The 20,846-nt window shown below is 41.4% G+C and overlaps 1 protein-coding gene across 2 annotated transcripts in view; it reads left to right on the top strand.

Annotated features, from left to right (window-relative positions):
* Positions 1 to 20,846, top strand: part of AGBL4 (ATP/GTP binding protein like 4) — a 956,884-nt gene that overhangs the window by 840,423 nt on the left and 95,615 nt on the right. For both annotated transcript variants that reach the window (XM_032920116.1, XM_032920115.1), the window contains exon 4: positions 10,579 to 10,741. In XM_032920116.1, coding sequence (XP_032776007.1) covers positions 10,579 to 10,741 — 163 coding nt within the window. The remainder of the gene's footprint in view (positions 1 to 10,578; positions 10,742 to 20,846) is intronic.

Below are 20,846 nucleotides of genomic sequence, written 5' to 3'. Positions count from 1 at the left end.
CAAGGTTTAAGAAGGATATTTTTAAACATTGGGGAGTAAATATAATCTGTATGAAAGCTCTAACAGTGAAAGTTGACAAGCTCTTTTGAAAGGCTGACTCATTGGGTTTTAGGAGCAGCTGTTGACATCACGTCTGAGTGCATTACACATCAGCCATGGCTAGGAGTTGTTGCAGTATTTGGAGGGATGTTCTTCATTTGACCTTTCTTGTTCTGGAGAGTGGATTAGTCATAATGACCAGACACAAGCACTTGAGCATTTCAAGAACCTGCTAGTCTTAGGGGTGGCTAATTTCGACCTTTGTGACAGTATGAGAGGAGGAGACCATCTGTTCTCTCTGGTTCATTTAAAAGAAACAACCACAGCCATTCTTGGATGGCTTTATCACTTCATAAAGATTGCTTTTCTTTCCAGTTAAGAGAAAAAGACTGGCTAGAGGTACTTGGCTTAATCTTCTTGGATTTTTTTCCTTTGGACTCCAAACTGGTGGTACTTGGGATACCTTTGAGTTGTCATTTCATTTTCTTGTATTTAACCTCCCAGCAGAGCACCTTTCTTAGAAACACAGTGTGTTGATCTTTGTGTGCAGTGGTTAGCCAAAGACTCTGATAAAAATTTGGGGTACCATCATTTTGGGCACTGGGTAAGCACTGAGAAAGTCCACAACCCCAAGAGCTGCCTATCGTGCTGGGAGAGAGACAGAAAGTGAATGGGAAGTGACCTGCTTGAGAAAATTTGAGAATAAAACCCAGGCTTCCGAAGTGCCAGCCTGGGTTCTTTGTCAGCATTTCCCTATGTTTTATACCAAGCACTCAATGGTGAAGTCTCTGAACAACAACCCACCTGGTTTCCTTTAGGGAAACATGTTGTTGACCCCAGTGCCATAACATTGTGATCTAAAACATATTTTTGAGACTATCATTGTCTCAGTAATATAAGAAAATTCAGATATGGAATGATTTGCCTTGGTACTTTTTGTCGTGGTTTTTGTTGTTTGTTTTGTTTGGGCTTTTTTAGCCTGGATATCTAAAACTGAGCAACCAAGGTTGATCTATATTTTCTATTGTTTTCCTTTTATCCACATATTCCAGGTCTATTCTTCCTATTTCCACAGTACCTCCCTCATCCATCCAAGCTTTCTTAGGGAAGATGTTTCCTTCCAGAAAACCTCCTTCCATCTACCCATGGCAGCCTTGCTGGGTTGTTATCGCTTACCCTGGCTGGACATCTCTCTTGCAGTCTTGTGATCCCTATTACTAATCCCAGTGTTCTTTGGGCCATTTCTGAAGGGTGTGCTGGCACAAGTGCCTGAGGGAGTAATAGCAGCTCGTGAACATTGAATGAGCAAATCCCAATAATCTGCTCCAAAATAAAGAACCACTGGTTTATGTGGCATGTGGATGAGCAGGGGAAGGGGAGCAGTGAGCAAGTTTCTCAGACCTAGAATTCATCCCAAAGTAAAATCCATACTCACTTGCACCACCATCTCTTAAGTGCCTCTCCACTGTTTTGGCAAGAAATGACCCTTGTCCCAGGAAGGCAAAGGCTGTTGCATTCAGGTAGGTTTTGTTAACATCAAGCAAGCTTAACAAATCTACTCAGAAATCTCTTAAAACCTGAGCACAACAAATGATCCTACCTCTTTTTTTGTTGTCTTGTACCAGGGCATTTCGAGGAAGACAAATACAGCTATTATACGCTTTAGCACCCCTCTGGGATGCATTTCTGCTTGCCGCTTCTTGGACATGTTGCTCCATAAGTTCATTTATTTATTTATACTTCATGGAGGCTGGGTGAGCAGAGAGAGGAAACACGTTTCTGGTGGCACAGGGAACAGATTGTAAAGCCTGTGCTTCCAAGCATTATAGGCTTTGTCTCAGAAGATCTCTGCCCTCTGGAGAGTGATGGCTAAATGAAACTGCTCCATTACATTGTGCTGGACCAATCCACCCCTTTTTTTATATAGAGGGTTGAATTAATTTGTATTGCAAAGAAAAGGAAGGTGGGGGGAGAGGGAGAAGTTTATGATTAAATGGATTTTCTTTCAGTACCTTGCTGTGCTTAGAGGAGTTGACAGTCCCTTCTCCATCCACACACAGGTAGAAATTTTGAATATCCACAGAAGAAACAAGGTTTTGCAGCAATTTTATGGTGTATTTTCAAAGGCCATCGTTACTCTTACCTAATGTCAACAAGCCAGGAGCAGGTGGCAGCCTCCTTTCAGAGCAGCACAAATGAGAGGAGCTCCTTTACATTCAAATGCAAGCTATATCTCTTGCAGAACACTGCAAATTTCATGTGGCTGGGACAAACTGTGCTGTGAAGGAGGGCTAGGAAGTTGGTTAAGAACTGGACTCTCATTCCCCTCCCAGGATTTCTTTCCCGGGTGTTTTAACTGTGATATTTTAATGTATGTAGAGTACATGTCTGTCTGATAGAACTGTTTGCAGAGCAGTGAAAGAGGCCAGGAGGAGTTTGAGCAATGGACTGCACTGGGTTGCTCTGGAGGCAGTGTACAGCATGCTGCCCCTTCTTAGAAGGGGTTGTAATCTCCTGATTTAGACCTACAAGTGAGCAGAGCATCTCTTTGCCACAGAGCAAACCACTTTTTCTGCAGACTATTCAAAGCAACAGCATGCATGATGGTTGTATTTCCCTTTTTGCTCTCATTGTCCCAAGTTCCTGTCATTTGTATAAATGATTATGAAAGCACTCCCAGGAGAATGCACACACACTCATAAAACTATGGTAAAGAGAAGCATTGCAGGCTATTGCTACAGGCTATTTTATTGTATATTTTGAGGAAATGTCTTGTTTTCTACTGACAAATAGGGAAACTGAGAACTCCAGAGACACGAGTTATTTTTCTAAATGGTGTGATTATTCTGTAGAGCTTAGACTACGAAATGCCAGCCTTGGCATCTTTGGGGAAGGATGTGCGGAGGTTGCTATTAGAAAAAAAACCAACAGGGAGGAAAAAGCAGACCTTTTCTTCATTGTCACCCTGAAGCATTTGCAGATCCCTTATTTGTCTATATCACTGGTCACAGACTATGTTGGTTCTTTAAATGGAGATAAGTTCCAGACTAATTCCCTGGTTTATGGGCAACAGGCTTTTGCATAGTTTAACGGCTGAGTAGGTGACATTGCCATGCATGGCTAAGTGCACTTCTGGTGACAGGAAGAGGCAGACTCACTGACGGAGCTGAGAGGACCTGACACTCTGTGTTTGGGGTGGCAAAATCTAACGGCAAGAGGAGCTCCAACTGAGATTTACTTAGAGGATGGGGTAAAATCTGCCACATCCTCTTGCCTTTCCCAAGTAGGTTGTGATGGGCTGCTCAGTTCTGTAGGGGAGCCCTTGGTCTCAGGCAAGGCCACCCAACCCTGCTTTGTTTGGCTGTAGGATGATGCTTAAGAAGCTCTCTCAGAAGAGCTGCCATTTTGATTTTGATTCCAGTTGCATTAGCTGCTATAGTGAAGCCAGTGAACTTGGTAAGCATCTTCAGTGGCGTAGTACTGGAGGAAGTGGGAGCTGTGAGTACAACTAGTTTTGCTGCATGTAAGAATGAATTCCATGGAATGTGAAACTCAGGCCAAATCCCTGCACTGGTCCTGCCAGTGTAACTAGTACAAGGTGCAGAGACAGCAGCAGGCTGTGAAGACCTCCATCAGTCCTGGAGCTGTATGGCAGATCACTGTAGAGAGCAGAGCATGGATATTAATGAGCAGTGAAATGTGCAGCTATTGTAGTTCTTGCAGGTGAACAGCTGAAACCCTGAAGCATGAAACTCAGTTGCTTTTCTAACTACAAGTGTTTCCAAAAAGGGAGCTCATTTGGTAGTGTGGGTTTTGAGGCATAAACTGAGAGCTTATAAAGCTCCCTCCTTCCAACCCCTCTGCTAATGGCCATGCAAATATGTGTTTTTATCAGCAAACTTAAGCAGGCATGACAAAAAGACACTTGGGAGGGATGGGGAAAGATCTGGTATTACTTCACTACACATTAAAGGGATAATGAAGCCCCTCAGGGAGCAGATGTGTGTGTGGTGACAAAGTACCTTTAAACTGTTATTTCTCTGAGGAGAATTGCACTTTAAAGCCTGACAATGTGGTGCTAGGCAGGTTGTGTTCGTGGTACTCCTGCGATGTGCAAAGGGTGATTGCTGTCTGCATTCCACTGAGCAGGAGGAAGCAGGCGAAAAAAGACAGGTAAGTAAAACTGTGAAATCTCTTAGGATTTGAGGTTCTTTGGTCTTAGGGTTTCAGTTTTAGGCTTTTCTCCCTACATTCTTAGGACGAGTCAAACTGTTTCAGATCTCCCCTTCATGTCTTTTTTTTCGGTAAATCATATTCTAGTTCAGAGAATATTCCCTTGTTAAACCCAAAGTCTGGGGCCCACCTCACTGTTTCCTACCAGGCACAAAAGTTATGAAACAAAATGCTGTCAACTGCAGAGCCATCAGTGGGAGTGAGCCAGCCCTTTTCACAGGAATATCAGTCCACTCTGTCCCTAAGGGATCTGGAAAAACTCCGAGTAATGGGATCCCTCTTTGAAATTATCCTGAACTTTTCAAAGCCTTCTCTTCCCAAATTTCAGTAGTCACAAATGATTTTGAGATTAAATAAGTTTTCCTCCTTTGCATCAGAAACATGGCAAAGTTTCAAGGTGGGATCAGGCAGTGATTTTGAGCTCTGTTCCCATTTCATCACATCTCTGCTCCCAGGATTATTCTTCCTTGCCTGCTACTTCCTTCAGGTCAGCTTTCTGCCTTTGTGGGATTTTCTTCTTTCCTTTTCTTTTTTCTTTTTTTTCTTTTTTTTCTCTTTTTTTCTTCTCTTCCTTCTTTTCCTCTCCTTTCCTTCCCCCCCCCCCCCCTTTCTTTTTATTACTCTCATCATTTCAGATGCTGGCTGCAGCTTTTTTGCCAAATAAATTTAAAGCAGGCTGCCTGATAGCAGCTTCCCAAATACCATGATTTCCAAGTCTCCAGACCCAGCTGGCATGGAGTTGGTAGTCTATCACAAAAACCACTAACACGTATGCTTTCCAGTCTATTAAGAGAGTTAATGGACCAGGTGTGAGGAGACACTTAAGTTGTCTTTTGAAGTGAGAAGTTTCCTCAGTGCTTCCAGAGAAGTAAGGAGATAAGTTTTGCTTGTAAGGATAGCTTGATGGGCTACCAGCTGCAAGAATGGCAGGGTCAAAACAGTGGCTGCTGGGCACACCATGGCAGTAATTAGCTATATCCATATGAGGAAAGTGAGCTGCCAGTTGCACCTCTCTTACAGCACCCTGTGGAGGGGCAAAGAGAAGAGTCACAATTTGCAATATTGCTATTTACACTCTTCTGTGGCAAGGATTTCAAAGCCAGTGCATTTCTGTGCTCTCTTTCTAACTTTTGCAGACTCCAATAAAGCATTCCAGAAAATGAGAGTGAGTGAGTTATAGCTGATACTGTAAAACTCTTCACTGAGATGGATTTGACATTGCCTGGGCTCCAGTCCATTTCCCAGTGGCACGTCTATTCTTCCTTGATGACAAGTGTGTCATTACTTTTTTCTAGAGCACTAACTACTAACTTTTTTATTATCAGGTTTTTTGCTACACTGGGGCAGTGAGTTGAGGGCTCATAGAGGTCAGACCTGCTTTAGGAAAAAAGCTTACTCTTCAGCTATAAGAGCAGCATCAGCGGATAACTCTGGTGAGGTTGTAATTGAGTCCTGATTACACTTGGCCATTGCTGGTGCTGGTAGGTGAAGAACATGAAGCAATTTGTATGCGTAATCCCAGTTTACCCCAGTAGGTAAAGTGCTTATTGCTCAACTACAGAACAAGCAAAATATAGGCAATTTTTCTGGTTTTGGCTTGCTTTGGGGGGTGGGGGGCTGGGAGTGGTCATTAGCCTCTTTGTGAAATACAGGTTATTTCCCAAATGGAAATGGCATAGGGTGAGCCAGCAATATTGTTTAATTATGTGTTGTAATATAAAACCATTCTTTAATTGCGAATCTTCTTAGTTTTATGTCTCTACTCTTCTCCAGTAAAGATTTCTAACATGATTCTCTGATTCTGGTGAGCATACAATTGAACATGCTACATCCTTTTGTAAAACACTTCTTGGACCTACACCATCTGTCTGTATCGGCAAATGGCAATTTCTTGTTGTTCTGAGTTTCATGCAGATACTCAGTGAGGACAAATGATCTTCTGTGAAACATTCATGTGCACACTAGAGCTCAAGTTTTTGAAGACATAGGCAGTTTGCTAGTTCCTTCCATGGGCACATAAGCAATCAATTGCATTGCAGTAGATGTGAACAGCTGGTGAAAACTATCTGTTGGATTTCAGGAACCCCTTAGACCTTGCTACATCAGAAATTCATCTTTCTTAATCTATCAAAGCCTGTGACCAGACTTGTGTCTGGTTGATGATTTTTCTCCTAATTACTTTCTGAGTCATTTGTACCTTATCATTTCCTTTCTTGCTGGGTTGGAGAAACACCTTAGGATTGATCATAAGTGATGTGCAGTCTATACCCTGGTTGCCATGCTAGGAGCCTGGCAAGGTCTGACTTGCACTGTGGTCATACCTTGATCCTTTTCCTCCCTATTGTGTTGAGCAATTTCAGAAGATAACAAAGATTCATTCCCCAACAAGTCTGGTATGAAGAAGTACCATTTTGTACCCTCTCCCTTTGCCCTGCCATCAGTGAAAGGTAGAACTGAAGCTCCCATTCATCAGTGGCTGGCCACTGAGCCTGCTTGACATTTCAGCCCTTTTTGGCATCTCTTCTTCCGCTGAACAGTGAACCCTAATTTACTGGGTTTTGCCTCCAATTTTAACTTTTGTGCAACCTGGGGTTTCTCGATGCTGTAGCAAGACAATCCCCCATGAAGTCACACATGCACTGAGGAGGAGGTCACACCAGTGGGAGCTCCCACCAAGCAGAACCACTCAGATTCCAAGTCCATCAGGATGCAAATTCAGCCTCAGGTGTGTGAGATACGTGCTGTTCTCCCCCTTTGTCTTTTGGATCCATTCTTGTGATACATTGCTGCAGGCATTCAGAGCCAATCAATAAACTGCCCTTACTTTGTGAATATGAACTGCTCAGGGCATTCATTCCGGTAGTTGTTAGTGGGACGATGGAGCAGTGCTGAGAAACTGAGAGTATCCCTCAGCCATATGGGAGCTGCCTAAGCTGTTAAGCTTGTAAGCCAGCTACCAAGGAGTTGAATTCACTGAGGAGAGACACTGTGTGGTAGAGTGTCCTTACTAGCTAAGAGACAAGACTGCCCTGGAGACAGAGATTCTGGCACATTGAGAGGTCTGAGCAAGGTTTATTTTTCCTGCTTTGAGACCACTCAAGAAAGAATTTGCATACACCTCGTTATTTTTTTATTTCCTTCCACACATCTCTTTGTCTGCTGCAACATCTGAATAAGATCCAATAGGTTTACAAATTTGTGCTGCTTGGCCATTCACTGTCATTCCCAATGGGGAAACCAGTCATACAGAAGATATTCAGCTCAGCATGGTGAGGAGGAATGAATGGTAGGAAGGCCTGGGGAAGCTGCCACTAATGCCTGAGATGTAGACAGAGGGTCAGCACACCTTGAAGCTCCCACGTGTGTGTGAAATCCAGGTGTAAGTTTTCTGGTGGGTTTCTTGCCATGAGAAAGTGGGGGAATCCTTCACCCTTCTTGCTTGGCTCTTTTAACAATGGATTCTTGTTGCTTGGCACCTCCTAATCCTGTAGATAGCTATTTGTTCACAAGCAGGGAAGCAGAGTCCTTCTGTAAGCTTTAATGTATCCGTGTTTTAATAATGAATTACTGTTGATTTTATAGAAATATCCTTATTTAAGAACTTCAAAGTCTTAGGTGTTTCCCCCCACCCTCCAGACTTTGTACTTTTTGCTGTTGTTGACACTGCCATGCAGTTCAGCCTTGGAGAAATTAATATTTGTTTAGCTGTTCTCCTGCTGTGCCTGCTCAGTGCATTTGGTTAATGATTGCTTCAGTTCAGCTTTGCAGGGGTTTTAGGGCAATAGATTCTCCCAGAAAAACAAGAGACACATTTACAGACAACTTTACCTGTGTCCTTTCCCCTTCCCCTCGCCTCTTATCCCCTAATTAGAATTTGATTAAATAAATGGGTATGCAGAAGGCTTTTTCTTTGCCACAATACATGGCTTTTCATAGCCTTTGTTTCAGCATTATCAGTTGCCAAGATCAGTCGTGGTGAAGGGTCAAAGTTCTATCTGTTTATTTCTCCACTCCATTTATCTTGACTTGAAACAGTGAGTAGGTTGGACTCAAGCAAGCACCTGCTGCCCGCCCTTGTCATTGGTTGAATTTTCTTGAATCTGTAATTTTCTTCTTTTCATCTAAAATATCAAATCACATTCTGGCTTATAACATTTCCTCTAGAGCCAAACCCAAGTCACTGTTTCAAACCATGCATGTGCTCATATTTGAAAGGTTTATGCTATGTTTTCTCTACTGCAACCTTCTCGAGTCAAATCAGAGATGTTACTTCTACTCAAGACATCAAGTTTGTATACGACATCAGATTTTTTTTCAAAATGAGGACAAACTTAACCTCCAAAATCTACGTTTATGCATCTATATGAAGGTTCAGCTTCTTTTTATTCCTGAAAGTGCAGCATTACCCGGCAAAGAAATGAACAGGTGATTTTATTAATGCCATTGCCATTTCAAGTAGTTTTGCACACCTGAAACTGGAACTTTTCTACTAAACAAACAAACAAAGACAAACAAAAAACCCCAAAACAAACCATGACCAAAACCCCCAAACTCCACAAAATAGTGTTCTAAAAATTCAAACTCTGGAAAGTTCCTAATTTCGATTTCTTTTTTTTTTTTTGGCCTACCTTAATTTGTTTAGGCTACTTATGATTCACTTTTGAATGGCAAGAATAATTTTGCCAATAACTAGATCCAACCTCTGAGTTATTTTCTGCCAGAAAGCAACAATCACTTCAGTGAAGTAATATATCAGACACTCTTCATCTATTTCCAGCTGATGAAGTTTCAGCTTATAGCCGAGATTGTTTTTTATTAGGCCCTGAGTACATGACCTGGCACTTGAGCGGCTGAGTTTTACCTAACTACTATCACTCCGGTCCTCAAACTCATCCCACGCTTCTTTTTGGTATGATATTCAGAGCCTCCTCCATAATGATGATTCATTCCACAGTATGTCAGCAAATTTTGTTAGCATGGTCCTCCTTTACCATGCCAAGAACTCTGATGAAGATATTATGTAAGATTTATCTCAAGGATCCTCTACGAGGAATTCAACTCATAACCTTCTTCTAGACTGATTGAAATCATGGGAAATAGAGCTGAAAAAGACATCGAGACTAAACTGTATCCAAAAGACATGCTATATGCTGAACTATATTCAGCAACTACTTGCCCGCTTTGTTCTTAAGCATATTTGATGAGATCTTCATAGGTGCTCTATATCAGTAACTGAGTCACCTAATCACTGGAGTACTTCTGTCCCTAATGTCTGCCTTGAATAAATTCTCCGACATTTTATTTGTTTTCACTGTGCCAAATACAGCCATAGAACTAGCTCATTCCCCTTCAGTAGAAGGGTGATGCTTCTGCTCACAAACCACAAGATCATGTTCTGACACCTTTGTTGTCTTCTTCCTTTGAGCTGGCTCCATACACCCGTATTCTGATAACCAAAATGAAATCAGAATCCATTTTTCTGCCTAGTTGGTAGGAACAAGCTGAGACTTCAGGCAACCTGAAGATGAGCTCCCCTTCAGTCTCCAGATGTCACGCCTTCAAAGGAGAGCTAAAACTCATTTATGAAAACTCTTGGGAGTCCTCCCTTCCACCCCTCAGATGAATAGTCATACAGCTGTAGGGTTTTTAAAGCCAGATCTTCAGTAATAGCATGAAATACTGTCTTTCATACTATGCTGCTAATGCTGTAAAGTTGTGCAGTATATTTTTGCACCCAGAGAGCAACACCCCATTAACATTTAAGTTAGTGAAGTAGAAATTTGTGTGACCTAATTTAAGAACTAGTCAAATATCTTAGGTGAGAGAGTTTTACTAAAGTGTAAATGCCATTGTATTTCTACTTTGCTTAAAAAAGCCCAGAGTAATGGGCAGGGGAGAATGGTTCTGGCACAGGGGAATGCAGTAGAGAGAAGGAACCCAATATCCAAATAATTGTCTAGCTTAACTTTTGAGAATGGAGGGTCTGGAAAGTTCACTTTCAATTCATGCATATGACAAGCTTTTTTGGTGTTATCCAAAAGAAGAGGAGAAACACTGATGTTACTAGTGAACTCAGATTAATTTTGTGAAAGTCTGCAAGGCATTATTTATAGTCTGTGTGACAGAACTGTGTTTCTGTTAATGGTCTCTCCATGCCATGCTCAAAAAATAGTGCATTCTTATATAGTGTAAATGAGATTTGGCAATGTAAATTTAACTGGTTTTGATTTTAACAGACTCCTTCCCAACCCTTCCCTTGTTCCACTCACAAACGCTCTTCATGTCTCTGTGTTCTTCCTCCTGCAGTCCAGTACATCATTCAACAGAGATGCTGTGAAAGCGGGGACAGGTCGGCGTTTTCTTGGTGGGCTGCTAAATGATACATCCTACTGCTACACTCTGGAAGTCTCATTCTACAGCTATGTATTGGGTGGACCTTCTTCTGCTGTCCCCTACACAGAAGAAGCATGTATCCTTTTGAAATCCTTCCTCCTCTTGCAGCACACGTGAACTGGGCTCTTAAGGTAAATACTTCTACCTCAATAAGAGTTTGCTGAGATAGGAACACACAAGTGGAAATGTGAGTCTGCTCCTGATGCTTTAATTTCCCTCATATTGATTCTCCATACTGTGGAAATTCAAGAAGAGAAAGGCATATTAGATCAAATAAGCCATTTCCCTCTTGTAGGAGATTGTCTCACACACTTATTATAGAAACTACTTCTGGAGAGCCTGTGATCCATTCTCTTCCACAGACTTTCTTTTTTTCATTTCTCTCCTTATTGTCCCATTATCCCTGTGTTTGTATTATCGTTTTAATAGCAAGTTGAAAGTGCATCTTTGTTACTAAGTTACAATATCTTCTCTGCCTTTGAACTGCAGCCAAAAGGCTCTAAAGGATCCATTAGGTTCTACAGCTGCCTCAGGGCCAGATCTTTAATACCAGTTGACAAAGAGAGAGAAAGCGAGCTCTGCAAACAAAACCGACAAAGTTGTTCGCATTTTTGAGTGCTCAAATGGAAGCAGTGTGTCATTCCTCAAAAAACACGTATCCATCTGGCTATCCCAATGTATCAGCAATTTGTAGAATTGTTCTGACTGCTCTTATGATCTGTTTTTATGTTTTTCTTTTTCTTTCTGTCACCATGCTCAATCAAATAACCAGTGCCCATACTTCAAGCTTGGGTGTGTTATTTCATTTTGTCATTCTATCTTGGTAGCTTTTGAAATTTCCACAGGTTTAGAAACACTGCAGAAGGCTGTGATTGCTTATTTACCTTTCTGCTACATTTCAGAAGTAGGGGAAGACTTATAGCTTTAGGGTAGCAAGGGGGAAATTTTCATGTGAGACATAATTCTTCACCATCCATGCATATGTGCACACTGTGTGGGACTAAGAGTGAGAAATAGGGAGCATGGAAAGTAATTCTTAATCATTTGTGGGTTTCTGGTTTGGTTTCTCCACTGAAAGTGAAATCTGGGGGAAGGGGCAGGATGAATATATTAAGGTGACTTATCAGACTTGAGCATTTGGAATATAAGCCGATTCCAAGGAATAGCTTCTTGCAACTTACATGTATGTAGTGTATCTTACCAGTGAGGAAAATATTGTCATAACTGTTAGGGTGTTAACTTTCCTTCTCACTTAGCACTCATTGTACTGATAACTGCTCATTTATATTCCTTATTTATCAAGAACACATTTTGCAGTGAGGAGTGGGAAGAGTCCCTATACAAATGAGATCACGATTCCCTTGAATATGTTTTTCTTCACAACATGTAGGTCATACTGGCTTAGCTTCCTTTTCCATTAGGATTTTTGTTTCGTGCTTCACATTACAGAGGTTTCAGGTGTAGGTCTAACATCTCTCTGTATTTGCTTGGCTTGCCTTCTGCAGACGGAGCTGCATCATTTGCAGTTCATTCATTGTGACCATCAGCAGCTAGAGCATAGCAAATAAGCCCCAGATCACAGAGAGATCCTCCTTGGTGGTGATATATGGGAAGCTCAAGCAGCAGCTTGATTTTGACACTTGTGGTTTCACCTAGCTGAGTGAAAAAGGAGGAGAAGCTGGTTTTGACTGGCTAGGCAGACACAAGCGGGGAAGGCTCTTGGCCCATGTAGTACACTTCACTGGCATTTTCGTTTTCAATGGAGGGATTCTATAAGACTGCTGCTTAAGACAGCTCTTCTTTATGTGTGCATCTTCCTAGTTAGAGAAAGAAATGAAGCTTCTTGAAGCAGTCTTTAGGCTGGTCTGCTCTAACACAGGAGTGGCTGGTTTTACGCACATCCTATCCTGGCAGAGGAGAAGTTTCATATCACTGATATGCTTGTGACCAAAAGTAAACCAATTGCAGAGCATTCCAATTTAGCTTGAACAGCTCCTCCAAGCTATTTGCAAGTCAGTGATTAATTAATGCTCAGATTTTTTAATGGACCTGAACCAAAGACACAGTCAGTCAGTTCATATTGGCCTCCAAGGACAGGCATGCTTCTATTAACTATCTAGCTACATGCAGGCAGCAAGTCAAGCAAACAAATGAAGGAAATACAGTGAGCCCACAAACTGTGAATTGATAGGGCAAGTATTCAGGAAATCTGCCTTCAAAGACGTATTTCTCGGGATGTTGTTCATCCCACTGTGATGTTATTGAGTTGTGTGGGGTTTTATTTTACTTTGTTTTGTTTTAATAGAAAGAGGATCAGGAAGGCTAGAATTGTTCAAAGCTAGTGTTGGATTAAGCAGTGCCGACTGAGACTCAGCTTCAAGTTCAGGGAACCTGTGGCCTTGAAGGGAGACTACAAAGCAGATCACACCCCACATTCAGAAACTAGCCATACTGGCTCCATGCAGAGACCAAAATAAATTAGGATCTCCAGGTTCTACAAAATATCAATTTAGCCTAACATTGCTCCCATTGACAGGTGAGAAAACTGAACGAACTCTGAATAGTCTTCTGTTTGCACTGGCAGCATGTAGTTCTGTCAGCTTCTTTCCTTGTCAGCATTTGTGGCAAATAAGATCATAGTACTACCTCCTTTCATGCCATTATATAAGTGGATTAGGTCTCTTAGGGGTTTTTTGTTTTGAATCTCTTCATGATCCTCAGGGTTTATGTCCTAACTCTATCATCTATACAAACCTGTAGGTGAGCCTGCAATAGGTATATTTAAACATTGGGTAATATTATGCACTTTGTTTAGACTTGTGCAGCTGAAACTTACATTGTAATTATTGAGATAAATGGATACCTTACATGCGTGAAAGTGGGAGACAGACTTCCAGTCTGGTAAGTGTTTTTTGAATTCTGACAATGTGGACAGTAACTTTTCTTTCAATAAGAAAAGTAAGAAAATTAAAAAAAACAGGAAGGGAAGGTATTATGAAAAGTGGAAATCTGTTCCAGATTACTCCAGTTAGTATGGCTGAATGTATTCTCCTAAATGAAATACCTTAAATGTTCAGAATTCAGAGGATTATACCTGGTATGTTCTATAAAACAAATTTGCTCCTGAAGCTGCACTATTTAAATGAAATCCAGGAGCGAAGGATCTTCCAAGAGTCTGTGCAGGCAGTATATGTTTGGGGCATATATGGTGGGATAACAGCATCCTGCATAGTGTTGAATTTCTGGCCTCTCCTAACATAGAGAGTTAACACAGTTGCATGAATGTCCCAGGTCTCAATTAGCATAAATAGCAGTAATGGTTACTGCTTGAGTGTCTCTTGTATTTTCATCCTGCAAGCAAAGCACTGCATCAGGTGTAACTTCCTGAATGCCCTGTTGTACATTCCTTCAGAGGTATGTGTGTGCCTGGTAGGTCTGTGTCTAACTGATATATGCCTGGTGTATGAGAAACATTAGGGATATGTTCTATAAGCCTGGCTCTGCAGAATACTCTACGATAACATGTGCTGTAGATAACAGTGGATGGACTCTGTTTTGAAGGCATAATAAGAGGATTGCAGGCTTGTCGGTTAGTTGCCTGGAAGTGGACAGAGAAATGTTTAAAACCCTTCTCACACATGCACACATTTGGTGGTAACTGATTAAAAAGGCAGCAGAGCAACAGTTTGCTCAGTGCCAGGTGAAGAAGCTTTAAAATGAGCTGATACGCTTCCATTAAATACCATGTTTTACTAGGCATTTAGGGGGCTTATGACACAAGGCATGTAAACCACTCTGTAACATTCACCACCAACAGCTCAACTGCTGAGCTGTCTAGATACACACCAGCCGCATAGCTGGGCAGGGAACAAAGGATAAAAGAGGGGGAGGAAGGATGAATGCCCAGCTGTAGGACTCTGAGTGCTGCTCTGATAACACACCCAGAATTGCTTTCCTCTGCAGCTGCTGATCAGCAGCCATCACAGCCTGACCCAAGAATGGCCAGTAAAGGAGTCGCACATCAACAGTTTTAAAATCTATTGGATTCATGTTTTAGTGTTTGAACTGGATCCCTGCTGCACAGCAGGCAGCCCATAAGAGAGCTTTTTACTCTCTTTTTTTACTCTCTCTCTCAAAAAAAAAAAAGGTTTTACTCTTCCAAAGACTAGCCATGAGGTAGGCAGATAGAAATGACTGAGACCTGGTAAGAACTGGTGTGATTGTAGCCTGGTAGCTGTAGGGAAGAATAATCACTGAGACAGGTGAGCACCACAGTTGTCAGCATGTCCGTGGCTTTTTTGTGTATTTTAATCTTGATTCTAAGCTTCCGTGAGGTAGGGAAGGCCCTCATGCAAAGATAGGCTTTTAGTCATCTATGCGTATGGCTTTACTCGTTGAAATTACTTCTGAGTGGAAAAGGAGACTGGAAGTCTGGCCTGAGGGTCTGGTGGAACAGTTCTCCTTTGTATGGCTTTTCTAAGAACATCATTTCACCTCTTTGATTTAATGAACTTGATATAAAGAATGAATTTAATGAAACTTCTCTTGTAAACAAACAAACAAAAAACCCATAAAAAAACCCCAAACCCCACAACATTTTGGAAGCCATGGGTGGAGAACACAGAAGAAAGAGATGTTACTAGTGTTGTCCCAAGGTAGGTCTTTTCACATTACAAATAGCTGAGAAATTATTTCAATACATTAAACCAGTATAGCTGAACCAACATGCAAAGATATCACTTCATATTTTTGATTTCACTGAATGTGTTGAATTGGAAGCTTTGCATCCCTTAAACAGGGATTAGTTGCACTGCTGAACTCTCTCTCCTGTTTATGGACATTAAAAATGTATTTATGTGGCTGTAGCCACAGAATGAAAGCTTGAATTGACTAGAGTCTCTTCAGGTGCCTAAAAGGAGCTCATATCTTGGAGTCTTGGCACAATTGGGACCACTAGGTTCACTCCTATTCTTAGCTTCAAGCAGAATATCAGCCTGCTGCTTGACTGGGGACTTGAGAAGTTAAATCCCCTGGAGTAAACAGTCATTTGCTTATATCCAGATTCCTTTTAAAGAGTATTTGGATCTCAGTAAATGCCTGTCCTGGGAAAAGAAATCTGTATGCAACTGCAATTCCAGTAAAAGCATCTATAACTTTTAGAGCTTCATGGACCTGCCAGTCCTCTAGGGCAAATGTACTTGGTTATTTTGGGCTTTTTAACATTTCTTTTTTTGGCAACTGCCTGTCCTGATCCTCCCAGCTCTGTTAGTGATATCCTTAAAAGAAGATCCTCATGAGCCAGATTGTGGCCCTTGCAGGTTCATTCCCACCCAGTAAAAGCAACATTACCAGCGAAAGCCAATTAGGTATGAAAGGCTGTGCTGATAAAGCTGAGGGAGCTCTGCAGAGCTTATCCCTGTGGTTTATGTTTGAACTTGAGTTAGAGCTTGTAGCCAAGATGATTTCAAAGTAAATTGGGCACATACTCAGGAAAAGACCTCCAGAAGTCTGCATCTTCATCCTTCTTCCGCTAGGCTCCTAGAAACAGGTTCCTTTCTGTGTGTTACAAAAAATAGCATTAATCATAATCCTGCAGATTTTCCTAAGAGTGACCTCCTTGCTCATCATCTCTCCAGTATGTGGTTATTTCTTAGTACCGTGTTTTGGGCTGTCTTTGAGGAAAGAAAACAAAATCCTCTTTCAACTCCCAAGTCTGTGTGAAAGTGTCAAGGTTTACAGCCACAATTTCAAATGCTCTTAATATTACTGGAAGCAGAGAGTTAAATTATAGAGTTGTAAAGTTACTTTATAGTGATAATGCTGTCAAGCATCAATATCTCTGCCCCAGGGCACCATGGAAACTCAGTTAATGATATAAGAAGCTGATATTTTTCAGTGTTGCAGCTGTTGGCTCATACCCAGAAGGAATCTGTGTATTTGTTCATATTGGGTATATACAGAGGGACCTGCTCAAAGAAAATTAAGGAACAGTGAACGTCTGTTTAATGAAGTGCAGTGGAATGAAAGCGCAAAGCAGTATACGGTGTTGCAGCATGCATACCTCTTTCCCTCACAGAGTTCAGTACAGTGGTCAGTGCTGTAGAAATATACTTATTCTACTGTAAGAGAGCGTGTTCGTGGGGCAGAGTATGTACTTGTATGTAGATTTGTTTATCTAGTTGCCTGTAGCATTGACTGCATCAATCTATGCAGACACCATTAGGGAGTAGCAGTAAAGAAATGGAAATTAAGGCAAGTGACTACAGTCAATTTAGGAATATCTATAATTTTTGTAATGGATTTCTCAGTATCTGTATCCCAAAGTGCTTTGATAGCCTCAGATGAAAGATGCTATAAAAGTGCAAAGTGTTATTATAAAGGTGTTTTTTGCTTTTAAAGAAAGATTCTTCTTTTTTTCTTTTCCTTCAATGTAGAATATCAGTCTTGGAAGGCATCTTGAAAGTATTTCCTGGAGATTTAACCATATGATTCCACTTACCTTTTGGCTAGGAGACAGGTATCAAATACCATGTATGTGAGTGGGGAAACGGTCTTGCAGTTCACTGATGCAGTAAGAGTGGTCTGGAGTACCTGGTTCATTTCTCTGTGTGCCCAGGTGCTTTGCATGCTGGCTGTTTGGTAAGCATTCACGTGGCTTCTTCACATGGGAAAGGAGAGAGAGCAGGTCAGGCTCACGGGCCTGCTTTGAGTAGAAGGGAAATAGAGTTCATAAGCTGAGGACCTGGTTTTGAGAAGAATGAAGCATCAGAGGTACTGAAAGCCTACCTGCCCTATCAGATTTTAAGGCACAAGCATGAGTACCACGGTTTGCTCCAGTTGTGTTGTCCTGAGCATTGTAAAGGAGGATCCCATGAGGGTCTAGATTAAATTCCTTCCTTTTGCGTACACAGGTTTCTTTCCCATGGAGGCTAAAGTACAGGGAGAGAAGAGATAGTTGTCATGGGACCAGAATGAAAACAGAGTGCATATCCAGACCCATAAAAATTGTCTTAAGTCAGTATTAGACATAGATACAGAAGCTTGTCTTCTTTGAAAAACAGAAAGACTTAAGTAGCTGTGAGCCTGGACTAGGGCATTTGCACAGGTTGACTTGAGAGCCATCAATATGTACAAGTTTATTTGCGAGTAGGGACCTTGTGGACAGTGGGAGCATAAGCGTCTTACAGAGACATATGTTCAAATACCGTCCCTGCCAACTGTCTCCAACTCAGTGCTAGTCGAGAATGTGCTCTTAGGCCTAGGTATGGCTGTATGCAGTGACACAGAAATATTGATCAAAGAATCAAAGGCTGGTTTGGATTGGAAGACAACCTTGAAGATCATCTAGTTCCAACTCCCCTGCCATCGGCAGGGACATCTTCCACTAGACCAGGTTGCCCAAGGTCCTATTCAACCTGGCCTTGAACACTGCCAGGGCTGGGGCATATACAGTTTCCCTGGGCAACCTATTCAGGTGCCTCACCACCCTCACAGTAAAGAATTTTTTCCTAATATCTAATCCAAATCCGTTCAAGCTATCAATGACTTATGGTGCTATAAGGCCAGCTAAATCAGTGGCCTGCAAGGACAGAACTCAAAATGGTTTGATGGTGGTATATTAAAAAAAAAATAATTAAAATTTGCAAGTTAATAATAAAAATTATTACATTTTTCTATTGGTATTCTTTTTGCACACAGGAGAAAATAACTTAGACCAAGCACAAGTGATTCTTTCATTGAATGGTTGGAAGGTGAAGTTGATTATGTGAGAGATCGCAGAGTTGTGGCTCATATAAACAAGGGGGGAAGCTCCCTCTTGGCACTGCTACCCCTCTTGGAACTGCTTTCAAGGTTTTGAACACCTCTCTTACGAACTGGCTTTTCTATGAACTTGTATTTTTCCTTTGTGTTATAAGCAACTTAGAAAAAAACTAAGCATATAGAACTGATAGTGAGGCTCTTGGGTGCTCAGAACACCATACGAAGGCTATTAGACCCATAGTTAAAATAATTCTTTGGTAAATGTTAAATTCCTATTAGTAACACTTGCTAAACTTAAGTGCAAAGGAAAGGGCAAGACTAATCTGAAAGGCAACGGAGAGCAGGGCTTAAAAGATATTAACAATTTGTTGGAAATGTCTGAGGGGAGTGGTTAATATGACTAAAGAGTAATGTCTGTGGGTTGAAGATTTAGGTTGGGAGAGGGCTTTAGCTCTTGCTCTGCTCTGGAGCTTTCCCAAATGTCAATGGGAATTAAGAGAAAAAAGCCATTCAGAACAAGGCGTTTTTCAAAAAGCAATAAACAGAAAAATTGCTGTGTCTCTGTGATAGGTCTCTGCTTTTCTGCCAGCCTGGAGTGGTGTTTGTGTGTCTGCATGCTTGTCATCTTTTTCCTTTTCTCTGTATTTCTTCGCTTCTGGCTGAGTCTTCTCCCCTGCACCTCTTATCTTGTGTCTGTATCCTCACCATCTTGATTGCAGTTTCAGGTTGTTACCCCTATCCCATGCTCTTCTGTCATCTCATCTAATTTTTTGCAGGTGGCAGTTCATCAATGAGTCACACCCAGTCTCTGCTTTTTGTTCACTTTGTGCTGTCTTTCACCTAAACTATTCATTTATTGCTTTTACATTTTTGAGACCTGAAGGTTCAGCAGGGCTTATTGGTGGTTAAAGGGAATTCTAGGGTGACAGCAGAAGTTATTTTTTAACTACTACTTCTTCTTTAGTCTCAGATACCAACATCCTGAAAGGGAATTGGAGATGGTTTTTAGGAAATTCTGCAAGGAAATGAGTCTCATTTTGTCTGTGTGTCTGCCTTAGCTGCTTGACCAATTGCAACTGAATTTGACAGTGATAAAGGTCTTAGAGATATTACGTTTCCATGAGTTTCATGAAAAATAGCTGGTTGAATGAGTAGCGAGACCAAAATTAATCTCTCCATTAGGGACAGCTGCATCTCTGTTGTTAGAAATCAGAGGACAACAGGCATGAAAGTTACAGGAAACAGATCCCACATATCCCTGCCTTCCTGGGCAATACTTCCCCATATTCTTCTTCCAGCTTCTAGCAATTAGTGCTTTGGGGATCCTGAAGCCAGAAATGTTTAGAATTGTAGAATTGTTTAGGTTGGAAAAGACCTTTTGAGATCATTGAGTCCAACCTTTAACCTACTACTGTCAAGTCCACCACTAAACCATGCCCCTAAGTGCCACATCTACACATCTTTTAAATACCTCCAGGGATGGTGACTTCACCACCTTCCTGGGCAGCCTTTTCCAGTGCTTGACAACCCTTTCGGTGAAGAAATTTTTCCTAATATCTGATCTAAACCTTCCCTTGCACAGCTTGAGGCCATTTCCTCTCATCCTATTGCTTGCTGTGTGCGAGAAGAGACCAATACCCACATGTTGATTATGTTTGCAATAACACTCAATGGATTTGTCTTCCATGAACCTGTATACATTTTTAGCATCCACAGCATTCCTTGCTAGGCATTTCCACAGCTTTAATAATATCTTGTTTGTTCTAAGCCTACCACCTACAAGCTTTATTTTGTGATTCCTAATTGTTACAGTGGAAGCAGCATTGATGCCCATCTGCTTTACCCATGGCACTCATATCAGATACTTTTTTTCCATATTCAAAGTTTCCTAGCCTACCTAGTTATTTGATGTCTGAATATTTATCCTGTATATCATAAGCAGAAAAATTTATCAGATCAGAATCATTCCTTCATTTCTAGACTTGGTATATCACCTTACACTTTCTTTCTAGGTATACACAACTCTATGAGTTGCCAAGCAAGGAGAATCAACTCCAGTGATTCTAATGGCAGAGTCTGTATTCGCTGTGCATTATGATTTTCGCTTGCACTCAGGAGAAATCCTGCCCTGGTCACACAAGCAGTAGGTATAAGCATCAAAATGAGAGCTACGGTTTTCAGCTTCAGAGTACACACTGGAATCATCATGTGTTCAGTTCCTCAGGCACTTAAGAGTCTGTATGTGTTCTGCTGAAGTCTTTCCCAAAACTTAGGAGGGATTCCAAGCTTGTTAAATAACTGAATCTGCTGTTCAGCATAGGCTTGAGTTTTGGTCATCTGGCTGAAAACTAAGCAATCCTTATTAAACCAGCAACTGTCATCCGGTGCCACAAAAGACCAAATAATAGGTGACAATCCAT

The sequence above is a fragment of the Strigops habroptila genome, chromosome 8 (assembly GCF_004027225.2).
Source record: "Strigops habroptila isolate Jane chromosome 8, bStrHab1.2.pri, whole genome shotgun sequence".
Lineage (NCBI taxonomy): Eukaryota > Metazoa > Chordata > Aves > Psittaciformes > Psittacidae > Strigops > Strigops habroptila.
Note: the sequence above shows the minus strand (reverse complement) of the source record. Positions and strands in the feature narration are given on the sequence as shown.